General features: G+C 45.5%; 1 protein-coding gene across 8 annotated transcripts in view; it reads right to left on the bottom strand.

Annotated features, from left to right (window-relative positions):
* Window positions 1-1,388: 1,388 nt before the first annotated feature.
* The window catches only part of LOC118359703 (semaphorin-3B-like), a 128,401-nt gene continuing 110,338 nt past the window's right edge, over window positions 1,389-19,451 (bottom strand). For all 8 annotated transcript variants that reach the window (XM_052482066.1, XM_052482071.1, XM_052482073.1 and 5 more), the window contains 14 exons: window positions 13,632-13,751; window positions 13,122-13,215; window positions 12,584-12,703; window positions 11,653-11,795; window positions 10,202-10,316; window positions 9,954-10,023; window positions 9,656-9,800; window positions 8,049-8,268; window positions 7,634-7,725; window positions 7,481-7,522; window positions 7,092-7,249; window positions 6,729-6,784; window positions 6,053-6,192; window positions 1,389-5,868 (listed from right to left, as the gene is read on the bottom strand). In XM_052482066.1, coding sequence (XP_052338026.1) covers window positions 5,368-5,868; window positions 6,053-6,192; window positions 6,729-6,784; window positions 7,092-7,249; window positions 7,481-7,522; window positions 7,634-7,725; window positions 8,049-8,268; window positions 9,656-9,800; window positions 9,954-10,023; window positions 10,202-10,316; window positions 11,653-11,795; window positions 12,584-12,703; window positions 13,122-13,215; window positions 13,632-13,751 — 2,016 coding nt within the window. In that variant the 3' untranslated portion in view covers window positions 1,389-5,367. The remainder of the gene's footprint in view (window positions 5,869-6,052; window positions 6,193-6,728; window positions 6,785-7,091; window positions 7,250-7,480; window positions 7,523-7,633; window positions 7,726-8,048; window positions 8,269-9,655; window positions 9,801-9,953; window positions 10,024-10,201; window positions 10,317-11,652; window positions 11,796-12,583; window positions 12,704-13,121; window positions 13,216-13,631; window positions 13,752-19,451) is intronic.

The raw sequence follows: 19,451 nt of genomic DNA, 5'->3' as shown, positions 1-19,451 counted from the left end.
AGTTCGGGTTAGGATTGAGCTGGGGTATGGACATGAAGTTAGGGTTAGGATTGAGCTGGGGTATGGACATGAAGTTAGGGTTAGGGTTGATCTGGGGTATGGACATGAAGTTAGGGTTAGGGAAATGGTTTGTCCTGTTTGGTCCCAGTCAGGAGACCAGATGCTGCTGGATGTGGTGTTGGAGGGTCAGTAGGAGGCACCCTTTCTTCTGGTGTAAAAAAATATATATATAAAAAAATATATATCCCAATGCCCCAGGGCAATGATTGGGGACGTTGCCCTGTGTAGGATGCCGCTAACTTAATCGGGTGTCCTGACTCTCTGTGGTCACTTAAGATCCCATGGCACTTATCGTAAGAGTAGGGGTGTTAACCCTGGTGTCCTGGCTAAATTCCCAATCTGGCCCTCATACAGTCACCTAATCATCCCTACCTTACAATTGGCTCATTCATTCCCCTTCCTCTCCTCTGTAACTATTCCCCAGGTTGTTGCTGTAAATGAGAATGTGTTCTCAGTCAACTTACTGGTAAAATAAGGGTTAAATAAATTAAATTAAAATATTTAAAAAACCAAACATTCAAACAGTGTATACTACTATCCTGTTACATACTGGTGCAATGTGTGCCCCTCTGAGGGTGCCCTATAATCTCAGGAGAGGGCATGAGGTACTCAACTGCATGTTAATCTATGCCCCTCTCTAACCCTGTAAAACAGGCTGCGGAAATGAGTCCTCAATTAGGCTTCCCGGTTCCTAGGACCCCACGGACCTCCCAGCTCATGAGTTCATACACACATACCAAGCCCTTCTCTACTAGCAAGCACGGTAAGGGGAACGGGGGGTGTTTGTGTGTGTGTGTGTGTGTCATGATATTTCTATGAAGAATGTGAGGCATAATGTTGGTATGGTTGCATTGTGTGTGTGTGTGTGTGTGTGTGTGTATGTGTGTGCGTGTGTGTTTGTACATGTGTTTATTTGTGCATGGGCATGAACATTGATCAGCTCTGTGACAGCAGGGCCATTATGATATTTCTATGAAGAATGTGAGGCATAATGTTGGTATGGTTGCTCCACTAACCCCCCTTTTCCACAAAAGCCGCTCCTGGAGAATGTCAAGGGCCCAGTGATATGAAGGGGTTAAGGGGCAGTGGTGGGCTATAAGGGGTTGGGGGACATGAAGGCACAGATTGGTTTGTAGATAATGAGAACAGGAGAGTGAAGGCTCCCACTTCCCCACAGTACAGGCACAGAGCCCCCCCTCTCCTCTGTCGATACAGGGATGCCATCCTGTGTACGAAATAGGAATTGCATAGTTGCTGGCTGTTGATGTAAGGCTGCAGTAGTAGTGTAAAACATAGTAGACGACATATGACAATAAACTCCTCAGATGTAAAGTAACTGGGTATTTTATTGTGTTAAAAACAATCTGACATAACAATCCACATAGGACTTTGGAAGTAATACAGTGCACCATGTCAACTTTGGCCTTGAACTTTGAACTGTCTTCACAGACCACCTCTCCTCCTTAACCAATATCAGCTCTCCTTTCCCCCAAATATACACAAAACACTCACGCACGCACGCACACAGACACACACACTCTTTCTCTCTCAGAAATAATGTTGGGGTGCGTAACATAGCAAGGAATAGAAAGGATCAGCGATTGGAGGGCAGTGTAAAGAACAATGATGCTGATTGGACAACCAGATCAACATTTACAGAAAGATGTTTTAAATGATGGTATTTTTGGGAGAATGTGTAGGCCTATGGTACAAATATAAGCGCTCTATTCAATCCGTATCACAGAAGTTCAGCGTTACAGCGTGATTGAAATTTCAAGGCAACTGCCTTAACATTTCTAGTGTGCAAACTCTACCGTTTCAGCAATACAGATTGAATAGAGCCCTTAGTCTCTACAAGAAAACAAAAAAATCCTCCACATCATATTAGCTTATCTGCACACATAAATACATGGCATAACCATATTGACATTGTGCTTTCTCAACTCAGTCGCACTTCTCAGAAGTAGCCCAAAGGCCGGCACATGGTGATATTGAGTCGTTTCATCCTACCATCCAAAGGGAATGCACACACTCCCATCCCCCTGGACCGGATCGTACATAAAACATTCTCCATTCAGGCTGCTAAGGCGTCCATTTTCTCCTTAACCCAATTTAATTGCGAGAAGGTAGAGAGAAAAAACAGGGAAAATATGCGTACTTTCACTATGAAACACTATTTTCCACCATCATGGTAGAGTAGCTAAATATTAGTACTAATATTTATATATTACTTAATTCCATTATTTTCCTTTTAGATTTGTGTGTATTGTTGTGAATTGTGAGATACTACTGCACTGTTGGAGCTAGGAACACTAGCATTTAGTTAGATACTACTGCACTGTTGGAGCTAGGAACACTAGCATTTAGTTAGATACTAATGCACTGTTGGAGCTAGGAACACTAGCATTTAGTTAGATACTAATGCACTGTTGGAGCTAGGAACACAAGCATTTAGTTAGATACTAATGCACTGTTGGAGCTAGGAACACAAGCATTTAGTTAGATACTACTGCACTGTTGGAGCTAGGAACACAAGCATTTAGTTAGATACTAATGCACTGTTGGAGCTAGGAACACTAGCATTTAGTTAGATACTAATGCACTGTTGGAGCTAGGAACACAGGCATTTAGTTAGATACTAATGCACTGTTGGAGCTAGGAACACAAGCATTTAGTTAGATACTAATGCACTGTTGGAGCTAGGAACACTAGCATTTAGTTAGATACTAATGCACTGTTGGAGCTAGGAACACTAGCATTTAGTTAGATACTAATGCACTGTTGGAGCTAGGAACACAAGCATTTAGCTACACCCACAATAACATCTGCTAAATATGTTTATGTGACCAATACAATTTTATTTTATTTTATATTTGGATGTTGCGTATTGCTGCAACCTGATTGGCTGAACACGATATGCATCATCCAGGACTAGCATTAGCTACTGTAGCATGGTGGTGGAAAATGGTGTTTCATAAAGTATGCATATTTTCCCCATTTGTATCTGCTTTCTCACCATTAAATCAAGTTAAGGATGAAATGTATACATGTGTAGCCTGAATGGAGAATGTTTTATGTACGAACAGGTCGACGTGGGACATGAGTGTACAGCCGGCTGCATTCCATTCCATTTGGACGGTAAGATGAAATGACTCAATATCGCCATCTGCAGACCTTTGGGCTATCTCAAACAGTATGTCCCAAATGGCACCCTATTCCCTACATAGTGCACTGCTTTTGACCAGAACCCTGTAGGCATTGGTCAAAAGCAGTGCACTTTAGGGAATAGGGTGCCATTTAGGGAGGCAGCCAAAGTCTCCAATGTCCATATGTAGCCACTAACATTGGTCATGCAATTAAAGAGCACAAAACTACAGTCCACTTAACTTATTTTCCTCAATCATTCAAGAGTTAATAATGACATCTTTATAAAGCAGGTATAAATAACAGACAGGATTTAATACATCTAAACGCTCTCGTAGATTCCACTGGGACAAGGGAAAAAGTAAAAGCATGTTTTATTTTACAAAGCCACTTGTCTTTCACAACAGACTATATGTCAGTATATTGAATCACCACAGAAAGTCCTTGGACCAGGCCAGGTCTGTACACGGAAAAATCACTAGGTTGCGCTCTTCTCACACCACTTCACAGAGGACAAACAGGTTTTGCTGAACACAAGGCAGCAACGGTATCCTGTGTAATTGACACACAGAGACGGGCCTACAGAAAAAGCAGCAAGGATGGAGTTCTTATAATGTCTGTACATTATCATTTTGTTTTATTGTACCTGATTATTGTCCTTGAATTCAGACAAAACTGTCATTTTTTGCAATTCTTGGCACCTCAGTGGTGATATTTGTCTGTATGTGTTTATGATATAATGAACATATTACATAGCAGGGAATTGACCAGAAACACTCTTCAGCTCTCTTGCCAACACGCACGCACGCACGCACGCACGCACGCACGCACGCACGCACGCACGCACACACACACACACACACACACACACACACACACACACACACACACACACACACACACACACACACACACACACACACACACACATCTACATAAACAGTGTAAAATAACAAAGTAGGTACCATTTAGAATGAGAATCAAGATGTTTTCACACATAAATATCATGCTTTTAGCCCAAAGATGGGATGTCGTATTTAAAGTCTACTATTCTTTCACAAGGCCTTGCAATCCCACCTACACATTGATGTTGTGCAGTCTGTCACTAGTACCATCTCAACTCCCACATGTCATTGTGTCAGCACACAACACAAGTCATTACAATAAGAAAATACACACAGGTCATTTAAATAAAAGACTAAATAAAACACAAGACATATTTCTCGTCACCCCATGAACATATATGTAGAATATCTTCCACTTGCTCTACCTTGTCAGCCATTTTGAAAAACAAAATCACAATAGAACCATTCTATTGATCCTGTACACTCTCTGCTTCAGAATCTACCCTCATTGTGAGTACTCTATATACACTGGAATGACAGTACAGTGCCTTCTCTAATCTGTAGTTGTTTGGACCCAAATGCTAAGAAGTATATCAAAGCCTAGCTCTACCACAAAGCACACGTCTACATTATGTTATCTTTGCATATAAAACACGTGAAATGTGATTATATCTACGTGGATCAATCTGCATTTGGAGTTATATGTATTCTGTCTTGATCCCATTGTTTTTGTCCATCTCACAATTTGTCATCCACATCATCATCAAATTCATTGTCATCATGGGTTGTAAATGTGTGTATGTCTGTTTCTGTTCTGATATTCCAGTTACGAGCCAGTTGTATTTCCGTTGAGAGATTGAGTTACACACACTGAGCCATCCTTTAACTTGTCAGGCTGTCTGTCTGGCTGTCTGTCTGTCTGTCTGTCTGTCTGGCTGTCTGTCTGTCTGGCTGTCTGTTCAGTTTATTCTGCTGTGGTGAGGTCTCTATCAGAAGCTCTCCAGCAGAGTGCATACAAAGTGACTGACAGCTGGGGCAGATAGAATTAGGATGGGGTATTAATAGGAGGCAATACAAGCAAGGGGTGGTAGTCAGGGGTCAGGTGTCAGGGAAGAGTGAAGCATCATGGGGCAGTAGATAGTGGGGTGTCGGAAGGTAAATATTCACAAAGAAGGAGGTGCTGTGTGTGTGTGGTTGACCCCCTCCATAAGTCCTTGGTCTCTATCAGTCTCTGTCCCTCTCTTTTCCTCCTCTTTTTTTCTCTCTACCTAAACTCTGTCTGTATCAGTCCCTCTCCTTCTCCTCTCTCTGACTGTTGTTACTCCCCTGCGCTTCGCGGTGCTCGTGGGGAGGGCTTCCCGTCGTGGGTTCGGCGGTTCCTCCCCTTGCGGATGTCCTGAAGATGCTTCCACTTCTTGTTAGGGGTCTGGACCACAGGGCCGAGGGGCGGGGCCTGTTTGGCAGGAGAAGCCGGGAAGCTCTTTCCCGATTGGGCATTCTTGCGCGCCCAGACCTGCTCGCAGATCTGGTCCACGGTGCTAAGATTGGGGTGGTCCACCAGCTGCATGAAGTCCCGGTACCACATCTTCTGACTGGTGGAGGGTGGGCCGCCGCTACGGGGGTCCAATCGGAGGAGAGAGTCAGCGGGTGGAGAGGGGGAGGAGGAAGAGGAGGGTACTACCTCCAGTGTGATGTCCAGTAGGGTCTGGGTGAAGCCGTGCTCCATGGCGTGGCACTGGTAGAGGCCCGTGTCACGTTTCAGTACCCTCCTCACCAACAGTCCCCGCTCTGTGTGCAGCACACGGTCATCTAGACGCAGCTGGATGATTAAAGCACAACTGAAGATTAGAGCTTGAAACAGTCAATCTGAACCACTTTCTGAAAATCACTTTAAAAAAATAATTATTGGAGGGGAAAGAGTTACTATGAATGACCTCTCGACTGTACAGCCTCTAACTGTAACTTTACCTAGTAGTTTCATACCTCCCTCTATGTGCTCTCACCTCTTCCCTGGGGTTGTGGGGGTGTTTCTGGAAGGTCCAGGTCACTCTGGCCTGCAGGGATTTGGGGATACACTCCAGGAAGGTACTGCTCCCCTCCACCCCAAACAGCCTCCTCTCTGCCACGCGGTGCTTGTGGTGGTCTGTTCCCCATCAGATAATGTGAGATTGCAATTTTATTCAACATTTATTTTACAGTCTTGAGGTTGACAACTTATTATTTCCAGTAGTGTAAGTAAATGTGCATAGGTGTTAATATGCCATCCAAACTCTGAGATAATCACACAGACCTTTCCCTTTCTTGTGCAACACCCTCACTGAGCACATGATATGGCATAATTGTGTGAAATCACCATGTCGTGCCATTTGGGTAATTTGTATAATAATTCATGTCATTGTGAGTGACAGAATGCTCTATTGTAGTCTGGGATGTAGGGGTGAGTGAGGTCAGGATGTGGCTTTGGCACGGGCCAAAGAGAGATTATGGCACAGAATCCCACTAATCACCCTGCCCTCTATGAGTGGGAGCATGGGAGAGGGAGTTAGATCCTGGTCACAGTGCGCTGAATGCTAACTTGAGATCAGAGTGTGTAACTAAAACTTTTCTGCAAATCTCCTATTGACATCAGCCTAATTTCTGTGAAAGTTTGGGAGTTACAGCAGAGTGAAAGAGTCTTACCTCCTGAACACAGCGTGTTGGGGTCTCCATTCCTCACGTCCTGACGACGGAAACGCCTGGAAAACAAGAACAAAGTGAAGTGTTGATAGAACATAGTACAAAGCGTTCCTATGTCTGATCTCTTGTGATTATAATGACTAGGGTAGTAGTCCATTGGGGTATGTACACTAACAGTAGGGTTGGAGAGTTTAGAGTTGACTGGGTAGAGGATCAGGTTTGGTGATGTTTACAGTTTTAAAGGTAGTGGGTAAGGTTGATTAGGGTCCATTGTTGGACAAATAGCATATACTGTAGGTTCTTTACTATCTGGTGTTGGGAAGATAGCATGTTAGGTTGTACGTTAGAATTTGGACATTTGTGTACCGTTTGGTGTTGGGAAGGTAGCGGGTGCAAGATGTGCCGTCCCAGGCGCAGTATGGGTCTCTGGCCAGGCAGCACTCAGCACAGGCTTTCCCATAGACACTGCAGCGATGCAGAGGAACCTGGGCCAGACCCGTGTCTGAACCCACATACAGCTGTTGCTAAGGGCAGAGAAAGATAGAGGAGCAATGTTAGTGACATACAGTCAAATGGATATTAAATATCTTGGAATTCATCTTGGAGAGCTCGTACATTGGTGCCTATCCTTCTGATGTTATGTTTGCTCTTAGGTCTTTTCACATTTCAAATGTATTTTTGTATTTTCTCCCCCACCTTTCTATGCCCCTAAGAAGATGCTTAACAGATTCTTTAGAGGTAAGTGTGTCTCTTACCCGCTTTGAGGAGATCTGCATGTTAATGATGGATGAGGCATCCTGTAGAGAAGAATAAATGGTTAATTATCCCACTCCTAAATATAAACATACTTCCATAATATACTCAATAATGTATACATACGGAGGCAGCATATGGATGGGTCCTCTCACCTTGAACACCTCTAGCTCTTCCAGTAGCAGGTCCTCCATGTTCTTCCAGCTCTCTTTAGGTACAGAGATCACCTTCAGCACGGTCCCTTTGTCTACAACACAGACAGGTTTCAGACTGGATCACACACTCTATCCCTGCTTACTATTCCATATACACACAGCTCCTTTTATACATTCTACTTAGTATAACACACAGAAGTGCCAATATGGGGAAAACAAAGCACACTTACACTGTTATCAGTATAAGTGTGTATAAGTGTGGATGCCAGTCTGTTTCTGCTCTCTTGACAACTCCTAATGGAATTGTCATGCAAAATGTTTGGATTGAAAATGACATGTTGACAGTTGGCAAGAGCACAAACAGATCTGGGACCAGGCTAAGCATAACGGGTAAGGGCTACATATAAGTAGTTACCTGTGCCAATGAACATGACGTCATACTGCCCGTCGGCGGCGCCCACCCGGTCCACAGCGATCTGGGTGAAGCTGTAGTCTACGTTGCTCCTCAGGAAGACTGGCCGGCGGTTCAGGGGGTATACAGGGTTAAACATCAGAGGGTGGTGACGCGCAAACTGGATCACGTCGTCAGGGAAACCCTTGGTGGACTCGAAACTGCCGAACGTCTTGCTGGGGCACTAAGGGGTCAAACAGAGTAACAGTACAGCGGTTATTGTTAGGTTATTGTGGTTATTATAAGATTATTATCAGGTTATTAGGGTTATTATGAGGTTGTCGGGAGGTTAAAATGAGTTAAAACAGGCTGTAACAAACGTTACACATATAGGCCTATCTAAATGAGTCTGAAGTGAAAAACAGACATGGTCCTCTAACTAAAGGGTAAAAGGTCATTCCCAGACCAAACATTGTATGTAGAGAATATGTGTTTCTATGATCTATGAACTTAATGTTTTATTATTTTCATTGACTGTCAAATGCTGTATCTTTAAAACTTCTCTAGGATAGGGGGCAGCATTTGGAATTTTGGATGAAAAGCATGCCCAATTTCAACTGCCTGCTACTCATCCCCAGAAGATAAGATATGCCTATTATTAGTAGATTTGGATAGAAAACACTCTGAAGTTTCTAAAACTGTTTGAATCATGTCTGTGAGTATAACAGAACTTATGTAGCAGGTGAAACCCCGAGGACAAAACATTCAGATTTTTTAATTTTTTATGTCACCCTCTTTTCAATGAGTTTTCATTGGGATTCCAGATTTCTAAGGGACTTGCTTGTAGTTCCTACTGCTTCCATTCGATGTCACTAGTATTTAGAAATTGGTTGAGGTTATTCCTTTGTGTAATAAAGAAGTACGGCCATCTTGAACAAGTGTCACTTCATGTGTACTGTTTGATAGAGGTACAAGACCAGAAAGCATGCTTGAGTTTGTTGTCTTCCTGTAGTGAACACAGATCATCCCGTCTTCAATTTGATCAATTATTTACTTTAAAAAATACCTAAAACTTTATTTATTACAAATGTTTTGGCAAAGTTTACAGGTAACTTTTGAGATATTTTGTTGTCAACTTGCGCAAGTTGGAACCGGTGTTTTTCTGGATCAAACGCGCCAAGTAAATGGACATTTTGGATATATATGGACGGAATTAATCAAACAAAAGGACCATTTGTGATGTTTATGGGACATATTGGAGTGCCAACAGAAGAAGCTTGTCAAAGGTAAGGCATGATTTATATTTTTATTTCTGAGTTTTGTGTCGCGCCTGCAGGGTTGAAATGTTTTCTCTCTTTTGTTTACTATGGTGCTATGCTCAGATAATAGCATCGCTTGCTTTTATTGATCAAATGACTATGACTTTTCAGATCACCCAGCAGTGCTATTGGCAGAGTTAACTCCAAGTAAAGGTTGCAATTCTTCAGCCATTCCTGAACCTGCGACAAAAAATGATTTTGTGTCTTCACAGCAAAACCTGCAGAGTTGGGGTGGATGTATTTTCTGTTCAGTGAATTGTGGAAACAACGGGTAGCCATCTGCGTTCAGTAAATTTCCACAGAGCTACGTACCATGCCAGGGCGTGGGTAGGGGACTTTGCCCTGGAAGGGGACCCACTGATAGTTTGGCCCCTCTTTGTGGGCGAAGGGCCCCAGGAAGGCCCTGCGGATGTCATTCATGGTGTAGATACACACAGCTGATCCCTTGAATACACTGCTGCTGGGAGGCAGGGGATGCACAGTTAGAGACAAGGCCTACTATTAAACACACTATCATAGTCAGGAACTACAGTAACACACAGGGTGGGAAGACACACACACACACACACACACAGAATAACTCAATACATCGCCTTGTTTAAACTCTGACCTAGAGGTAGAGAAGACGGTGTAGACCAGAGGGTTCTTCCTGTCCCTGGTCTGCAGCAGGAATACGTCCCCTGTGGCAGGTACACAGGTCAGAGGTCAAAGGTCAGAGAAACACAAACATAACCTCCCGCTCTGTCCATTTAGCTCAGATGAATCTTCATTGGTTGTGTGTAGATATCCCCTGCCCAGATATAGCCTGGAGTGAGAGCTAGGATCAGATAACGAACTCAGACTTTAACGGTTACTTACGGAGCTCATCAAAGTAGGTGTCACTGCCGTCACTGCCTGGCACAGAACAGATGAGACGAGTCTTCAGGAAGGTGGTCCACTTATTGACCAGACTACGCTGGCCACCCATATCATTCTGCAACAACAAACCAAATAGACATTATAAACCAATGTTATAAAGTCAAGATACCCGTAATAATATGTAACTGTTGTATGAACAATAATCATTGAACAATGTTGTATACAAAACAGTGTCAATGACACAGTATACTGGATGTGTCCACCAGAGGCGAAGGAAAAGTTATGAATGTATGGAAGAGTATTAATTAGGGTACGGTATGGTACAGTACAATTAAGTATGGCTCAGTATGGTGCAGTATGATAAAGTATGGTACAGTACAATTAAGTATGGCTCAGTATGGTGCAGTATGATATAGTATGGTACAGCATGATAAAGTATGGTACAGTATGATAAAGTATGGTACAGCATGATAAAGTATGGTACAGCATGATAAAGTATGGTACAGTGTGATAAAGTATGGTACAGTGTGATACAGTATGATAAAGTATGGTACAGTATGATAAAGTATGGTACAGTATGATAAAGTATGGTACAGCATGATAAAGTATGGTACAGTATGATAAAGTATGGTACAGCATGATAAAGTATGGTACAGCATGATAAAGTATGGTACCGTATGATAAAGTATGGTACAGTATGATAAAGTATGGTACAGTATGGTGCAGCATGATAAAGTATGGTACACTATGATAAAGTATGGTACAGCAAGATAAAGTATGGTACAGTATGATACAGTATGGTACAGTATGATAAAGTATGGTACAGCATGATAAAGTATGGTACAGTGTGATAAAGTATGGTACAGTGTGATACAGTATGATAAAGTATGGTACAGTATGATAAAGTATGGTACAGCATGATAAAGTATGGTACAGTATGATAAAGTATGGTACAGTGTGATACAGTATGGTTAAATGGTACAGTATGGTAGAGCATGATTAAGTATGATACTTTATGGTACAGTATGATTAAGTATGGTCCAGTATGGTACAGTATGATTAAGTATGATAAAGTCTGGTACAGTCTGATACAGTATGATTAAATGGTACAGTATGGTAGAGCATGATTAAGTATGATACTGTGTGGTTAAGTATGGTACAGTATGATTAAGTATGATAAAGTCTGGTACAGTCTGATACAGTATGATTAAATGGTACAGTATGGTAGAGCATGATTAAGTATGATACTGTATGGTACAGTATGATTAAGTATGGTACAGTGTGGTACAGTATGATAAAGTCTGGTACAGTCTGATACAGTATGATTAAATGGTACAGTATGGTAGAGCATGATTAAGTATGATACTGTATGGTACAGTATGATTAAGTATGGTACAGTGTGGTACAGTATGATACAGTACGGTACAGTATAATCTGAGTGGCGTTCTCACCCTGCAGAGCTGACCGATGCGGGAGTAGGTGGACTTCCCCAGACCCTGAGCCTCCACCGCCGTCTCCCGGAAGAAGAAGAAGATCTTATCATCGTCTGGGTTCTCACTCTCTGGCACCCAGAACGAACCCACAAACTTAGGCTCTGGAGGAGAAAACACTGCATGTGTTATAATGCACTATAAGGCACAATAGGTATTATACATTCACTTATATGAGCCATTATATGTGTGTGTGTCTCATAGAAAATGTTACCACTTGATACACACACAATCACACAATTAGAGATACAAACTTGGTCTCGTAGGAATCGTGCTAATAGTATCAACAACACATACTTATATAGGCAGCGACACACCCATACTGACAAACAGTGCACACACTCAACACACACACACACTCAACACACACACACACTCAACACATACACACACTCAACACATACACACACTCAACACACACACAGCCAACACATACACACACTGAACACACACACACTCAACAGACACACACTCAACACACACACAGCCAACACATACACACACTCAACACACACACACTAAACACATACACACACTCAACACACACACACTAAACACACACACACACTCAACACATACACACACTCAACACACACACACACACACCCAACACATACACACACTCAACACATACACAAACTCAACACACACACACTCAACACACACACATTCAACACATACACATACACACACTCAACACATACACACACTCAACACACAAACACTCAACACACACACACCCAACACATACACACTCAACACACACACACCCAACACATACACACACTCAACACATACATACACTCAACACACACTCAACACACACACACACACACACACACACACACACACACACACACACACACACACACACACACACACACACACTCACCGTTGAGCCAGCGTGAGTCGTGTTGTTCAGTGCGGATGGATGGTCGTCCCCCCAGACTGCGGAAGATGGTGAAGTCTCGACCCATGAGGTCTGTGGCCACACCCGCATACAGCTCATCACCTTAGAGACAGAAAGAGAGGGGACAATATGCAGTTGCTACGCTATGAATTTATAGTACCTGTGTAAGTGGCTGCAGTGCCATCTCGTACCACCAAAAGACGCCTTGAAGGCTCTTGTGTACTTGTGTACATTTTAGTCATCTAGCAGACATTCTTATCCAGAGCGACTTTCAGTTAGTGCATTCATCTTAGGTAGCTAGGTGGGACAAGCACACATTACAGTCATAGGAAGTACATTTAGTAGAGTAGGCTGATAGCCTAAAGGTTGAATGTATCCTTAACACAGATCTAGGATCAGATTACCTAAGCTATTTACCTTTCTAAACCATTAAGAGGATGACAAGATTTTGACTCTGTATCAGATAAGGAGAAACTTCCACCTACTCTGTCTGAGAGGCTGACAGAAATGCAAGACTCACCTATCAGTACTGAGGCTGCAGGGTGACGGGGGTCATATGGACTTTTCCCTTTCCCATCCTCCACCTTGGACAGGTCAATCCTGAACACATAGTCCTGGAGGGGGAGTGAGGGAGAGAGAGGGGGGGTGGAGAAAGGAAAGGGGAAGAGAGGGAGAGGGGGAGGGTGGAGAGAGAGGGGAGGGATGGAGGGAGAGAGAGGGGGGGGTGGAGAGAGGGGGAGGAGAGGGAGAGAGAGAGAGGGGGAAGAGAGAGGGGTGGGAGAGGGAGGGGGAGAGAGAGAGAGGGGGGGGGTGGAGAGAAAGAGGGGGGAGAGGGAGGAGGGAGAGAGATAGGGGGAAAGAGAGGGAGGGAGAGGGTTACAGTGCAGAGTAGAACCATCATAGATATATAACAGGTGATCAGATAGGATCTCATCCATGGTCTCTACTTGTGTGTGGATGAAAGAGAGAGAGAACTGGGAAATAGGAAGATGGAGGTGTGTGTGTGTTTTCTTGTATGTGTGCCTCTTACCTCCATCTTCTGTCCCACCTCTACGAAGGCGCAGGTGGGGTGGAAGGCCCCGGTTCCACAGGCATATAGGTGGGTGCGGTTGTAGTGGTGCACTATCTTCACATAGTTCACACAGTCTGTCTGCAATACAAACACACACACACACACCAGTTTAACAATGTCCCTTCTCCCCTCAGTTACAAGCTCCATCAATAGAGCATCCCCTCATTTTACTTTAACTTTCTACCTTCACAATGCATTTAATGATGTGCATTCTTCACATATCTTACACTGCCTGCTTGTAAAACATTATTATTCTCTTCTCCTGTCTGCACCACATCTCCCTCCTCCCTCCTTCCCCTCCTCATATCCACTGCTGCCATTCTGTCTGACATAAACTGTCCCCTTCGGTATCTTGTTGTATTACACAGTGATCCTGGTCATCAGTTATGACTAAGTGGCCTCCTGGCAGTGATATCAGCATCAGTGACACCAGAGAAGAGAGGAGAGGAGAGCAGAAAAGAACAGAGAAGAGCAGAGAGGAGCAAGGCAGAGCAGAGTGGAGTAGAGCAGAGAGGAGCAGAGGAGAGCAGAACAGAGCAGAGAGGAGCAAGGCAGAGCAGAGTGGAGTAGAGCAGAGAGGAGCAGAGGAGAGCAGAACAGAGCAGAGAGGAGCAAGGCAGAGCAGAGTGGAGTAGAGCAGAGAGGAGCAGAGGAGAGCAGAACAGAGCAGAGAGGAGCAAGGCAGAGCAGAGTGGAGTAGAGCAGAGAGGAGCAGAGGAGAGCAGAACAGAGCAGAGAGGAGCAAGGCAGAGCAGAGTGGAGTAGAGCAGAGAGGAGCAGAGGAGGGCAGAACAGAGCAGAGCGGAGAGCAGTAGAGAGCAGAGAGGAGCAAGGCAGAGCAGAGTGGAGTAGAGCAGAGAGGAGCAGAGGAGGGCAGAACAGAGCAGAGCGGAGAGCAGTAGAGGAGAGCAGAGAGAAGCAAGGCAGAGGAAAGAAGAGCAGACCTAAAAAGGAGCAGAGGGGAGCGGAAGGGACCAGAGGGGAGTAAAGTGGAGCAGATGGGAGTGGAGTGAAGTGGAGGGTAGCGGAGGGGAGCAGAGTGGAAGGGAGCAGAGGGGAGTCGAGCAGAGTAGAGGGGAGTAGAGTGAAGTAGAGGGGGGTGGGGGGAAGGGGAGTGGAGGGGAATAGAGTGAAGTAGAGGGGAGTGGAAGGGAGTAGAGGGGAGTGGAGGGGAGTAGATGGGAGTAGAGAGGAGTAGAGGGGAATAGAGTGAAGTAGAGGGGAGTAGGGGGAAGGGGAGTGGAGGGGAGTAGATGGGAGTAGAGAGGAGTAGAGGGGAATAGAGAGGAGTGGAGGGGAGCGGAAGGGAGCAGAGGGGAGTCGAGAGGAGTAGAGTTTCAACTGTTCTGCCTTACTATTATTCGACCATGCTGGTCATTTATGAACATTTGAACATCTTGGCCATGTTCTGTTATAATCTCCACCCGGCACAGCCAGAAGAGGACTGGCCACCCCACATATGCTCTCTCTAATTCTCTCTTTCTTTCTCTCTCTCTCTCGGAGGACCTGAGCCCTAGGACCGTGCCCCAGGACTACCTGACATGATGACTCCTTGCTGTCCCCAGTCCACCTGACTGTGCTGCTGCTCCAGTTTCAACTGTTCTGCCTTATTATTATTCGACCATGCTGGTCATTTATGAACATTTGAACATCTTGGCCGTTTCCTCCTAGGTTTTGGCCTTTCTAGGGAGTTTTTCCTAGCCACTGTGCTTCTACACCTGCATTGCTTGCTGTTTGGGGTTTTAGGCTGGGTTTCTGTACAGCACTTTGATATCAGCTGATGTACGAACGGCTATATAAATAAATTTGATTTGATTTAGAGGGGAGTGGGGGGAAGGGGAGTAGATGGGAGTAGAGAGGAGTAGAGGGGAATAGAGAGGAGTAGAGGGGAATAGAGAGGAGTAGAGGGGAGTAGAAGGGAGTAGAATGGAATAGAGGATAGTAGAGGGTTAGGGTTAGCCCTAACCCTACCCCTCAACGGCCCCGTTGCCCCCATAATGGCCGCTTGCTATAGCATACCAGCATTTCTAGAAAGTCGGTGGTCACTGACAAAACAAAGCCCTGACGTAACATCCTGCACTAGGTGCCCTTTGACCCCCAGGAATAACAGTGTGCAGCTGAAACACAAGCTCCACAGGCCCAGGGCAGGCAGGGTGGGACACCTTGCACAATGGGCCCTGAGTTAATGAGTAAACTCTACAGGCCGTGACTGAGCCACACACAGGGAGGTTAAAGGAGAGGAGAGGTTTAAAAGGAAGCCATCTTACTCCATACAACCATGTTTACCCCTACCAGACGGACCAAGGCCTTTACCTCTGATAGAGACAACCAGAGAGGTTAACAACCACTCCCCCACTCTACACTTGCCCCTTCCTTCAGTCCCTTAGTGCGGCACCAGCTGTTCTGTTCTCTCCCTCCTTCCTCTATCTGCTCATCTGAGCAGGTCACTGGTTCCAGCGTGTGGAGTAACCCCCCAGACACCAGCTATTGAACAGCACACACATCACATCTGTCTGTCCAGGGTCAGGTTTCACCCCTTATCCATCTGGACCCCAGGGGAACACCGGAGAAGAGGTTTACAAAGAGAGCTGACACCACACTGGGGAGATATCAATGTATCTCTTCTTTCTCCTGTATGTCGGCTCCTCTCTCTGTCAGTATCTCTATTTGCCTAGAAGTCAGTATACATACATGAACTTAGTGTCTGATTCGTCCATCTAGTCCTGTTCTCTGTGATTAGCCAGTGTCCCTCTGTGTCAATCTGGGGGGTTACAAAGCTTGTACCCTTCAGCTATTAATGCTAGGAGGGAAAATATATAAGAGGTCATTTCTTCTCCTCAATAAATATAATATACTGAATAGTCCACCTATCATTGGCAAGTATGTGTATGTGTGTGTGTGTGTGTATGTGTGCATGTGCGTGTCACTAAACTTTAAGCCTGTATGTGAGTGTTTGATGCTGAACCAGAATTTAGACATGGTTGTTAACCAGTCGTCTCTGTTCTCTCTATTCTGTCTTTATCCCTGTTTGGCTGTGCCCCGCCCCAGTGAGTGACATACAGGGTTATGTACCCAGTGACGCTGTAGCCCAGCCTGGCCCTGCCTGCTAACCGGAGTTCTGCCTCATTAACCCAGACACACACAGCCCTGCTGCCCTGGTCTGGAACAAAGGGCTTCACAGAGCCTGCCGCTTTCAAAGACCGGGGGTGTCAGAGACCATGGGGGTCAGAGACCAAAGGGGGGTCAGAAATGGGGGGCATGTCAGAGACCAGGGGGGAGGCAGACCCTCTGGTATTGCAGCCCTATTGCATACACTCTAACACACACACACACACACACACACACACACACACACACACACACACACACACACACACACACACACACACACACACACACACACACACACACACACACACACACACACAGGGCCGGTGGGCAGACAGAGGGAGGCATTGATGTGTGGCAATGTGGAGGAGAGAGAGAAAGGGTGACGTCACCCTCAACTGGAGCCCCAGCACCTCACACAGGAGTAACAGAGCAACGGACACCCCGCCCAGACCAGCAAGACACCCTCCCAGACCTGCGATACCCCCTCCCGAAGGACCTGTACCGGGAGAACCAGAAACTAAAACAAGAAGCTCCCACGCTGAGGTCTGTCCAACGCTGGTCCGACCAAGCTGATTCCACACTCCAAGACTGCTTACATCACTTGGACTGGGATATGTTTCGTATTGCGTCAGATAACAACATTGACGAATACGCTGATTCGGTGAGCGAGTTCATTAGAACGTGCGTTGAAGATGTCGTTCCCATAGCAACGATAAAAACATTCCCTAACCAGAAACCGTGGATTGATGGCAGCATTCGCGTGAAACTGAAAGCGCGAACCACTGCTTTTAATCAGGGCAAGGTGACTGGTAACATGACCGAATACAAACAGTGCAGCTATTCCCTCCGCAAGGCTATCAAACAAGCTAAGCGTCAGTATAGAGACAAAGTATAATCTCAATTCAATAACTCAGACACAAGAGGTATGTGGCAGGGTCTACAGTCAATCACGGACTACAAGAAGAAAACCCGCCCAGTCACGGACCAGGATGTCTTGCTCCCAGGCAGACTAAATAACTTTTTTGCCCGCTTTGAGGACAATACAGTGCCACTGACACGGCCTGCAACGAAAACATGCGGACTCTCCTTCACTGCAGCCGAGGTGAGTAAAACATTTAAACATGTTAACCCTCGCAAGGCTGCAGGCCCAGACGGCATCCCCAGCCGCGCCCTCAGAGCATGCGCAGACCAGCTGGCCGGTGTGTTTACGGACATATTCAATCAATCCCTATACCAGTCTGCTGTTCCCACATGCTTCAAGAGGGCCACCATTGTTCCTGTTCCCAAGAAAGCTAAGGTAACTGAGCTAAACGACTACCGCCCCGTAGAACTCACTTCCGTCATCATGAAGTGCTTTGAGAGACTAGTCAAGGACCATATCACCTCCACCCTACCTGACACCCTAGACCCACTCCAATTTGCTTACAGCCAAAATAGGTCCACAGACGATGCAATCTCAACCACACTGCACACTGCCCTAACCCATCTGGACAAGAGGAATACCTTTGTGAGAATGCTGTTCATCGACTACTGCTCGGCATTCAACACCATAGTACCCTCCAAGCTCGTCATCAAGCTCGAGACCCTGGGTCTCGACCCCGCCCTGTGCAACTGGGTACTGGACTTCCTGACGGGCCGCCCCCAGGTGGTGAGGGTAGGCAACAACATCTCCACCCCGCTGATCCTCAACACTGGGTCCCCACAAGGGTGCATTCTGAGCCCTCTCCTGTACTCCCTGTTCACCCACGACTGCGTGGCCACGCACACCTCCAACTCAATCATCAAGTTTGAGGACGACACAACAGTGGTAGCCTTGATTACCAACAACAACTATACGGCCTACAGGGAGGAGGTGAGGGCCCTCAGAGTGTGGTGTCAGGAAAATAACCTCTCACTCAATGTCAGCAAAACTAAGGAGATGATTGTGGACTTCAGGAAACAGCAGAGGGAACACCCCCCTATCCACATCGATGGAACAGTAGTGGAGAGGGTAGTAAGTTTTAAGTTCCTCGGCATACACATCACAGACAAACTGAATTGGTCCACTCACACAGACAGCATCGTGAAGAAGGCGCAGCAGCGCCTCTTCAACCTCAGGAGGCTGAAGAAATTCGGCTTGTCGCCAAAAGCACTCACAAACTTCTACAGATGCACAATCGAGAGCATCCTGGTGGGCTGTATCACCGCCTGGTACGGCAACTGCTCCGCCCACAACCGTAAGGCTCTCCAGAGGGTAGTGAGGTCTGCACAACGCATCACCGGGGGCAAACTACCTGCCCTCCAGGACACCTACACCACTCATAAAGATCATCAAGGACAACAACCACCCGAGCCACTGCCTGTTCACCCCGCTATCATCCAGAAGGCGAGGTCAGTACAGGTGCATCAAAGCTGGGAACGAGAGACTGAGGTCATCAGACTGTTAAACAGCCACCACTAACATTGAGTGGCTGCTGCCAACACACTGACTCAACTCCAGCCACTTTAATAATGGGAATTGATGGGAAATGATGTAAAATATATCACTAGCCACTTTAAACAATGCTACCTAATATAATGTTTACATACCCTACATTATTCATCTCATATGTATACGTATATACTGTACTCTATATCATCTACTGCATCCTTATGTAATACATGTATCACTAGCCACTTTAACTATGC

This window comes from Oncorhynchus keta, chromosome 27 (assembly GCF_023373465.1).
Source record: "Oncorhynchus keta strain PuntledgeMale-10-30-2019 chromosome 27, Oket_V2, whole genome shotgun sequence".
Classification (NCBI taxonomy): Eukaryota; Metazoa; Chordata; class Actinopteri; order Salmoniformes; family Salmonidae; genus Oncorhynchus; species Oncorhynchus keta.
Note: the sequence above shows the minus strand (reverse complement) of the source record. Positions and strands in the feature narration are given on the sequence as shown.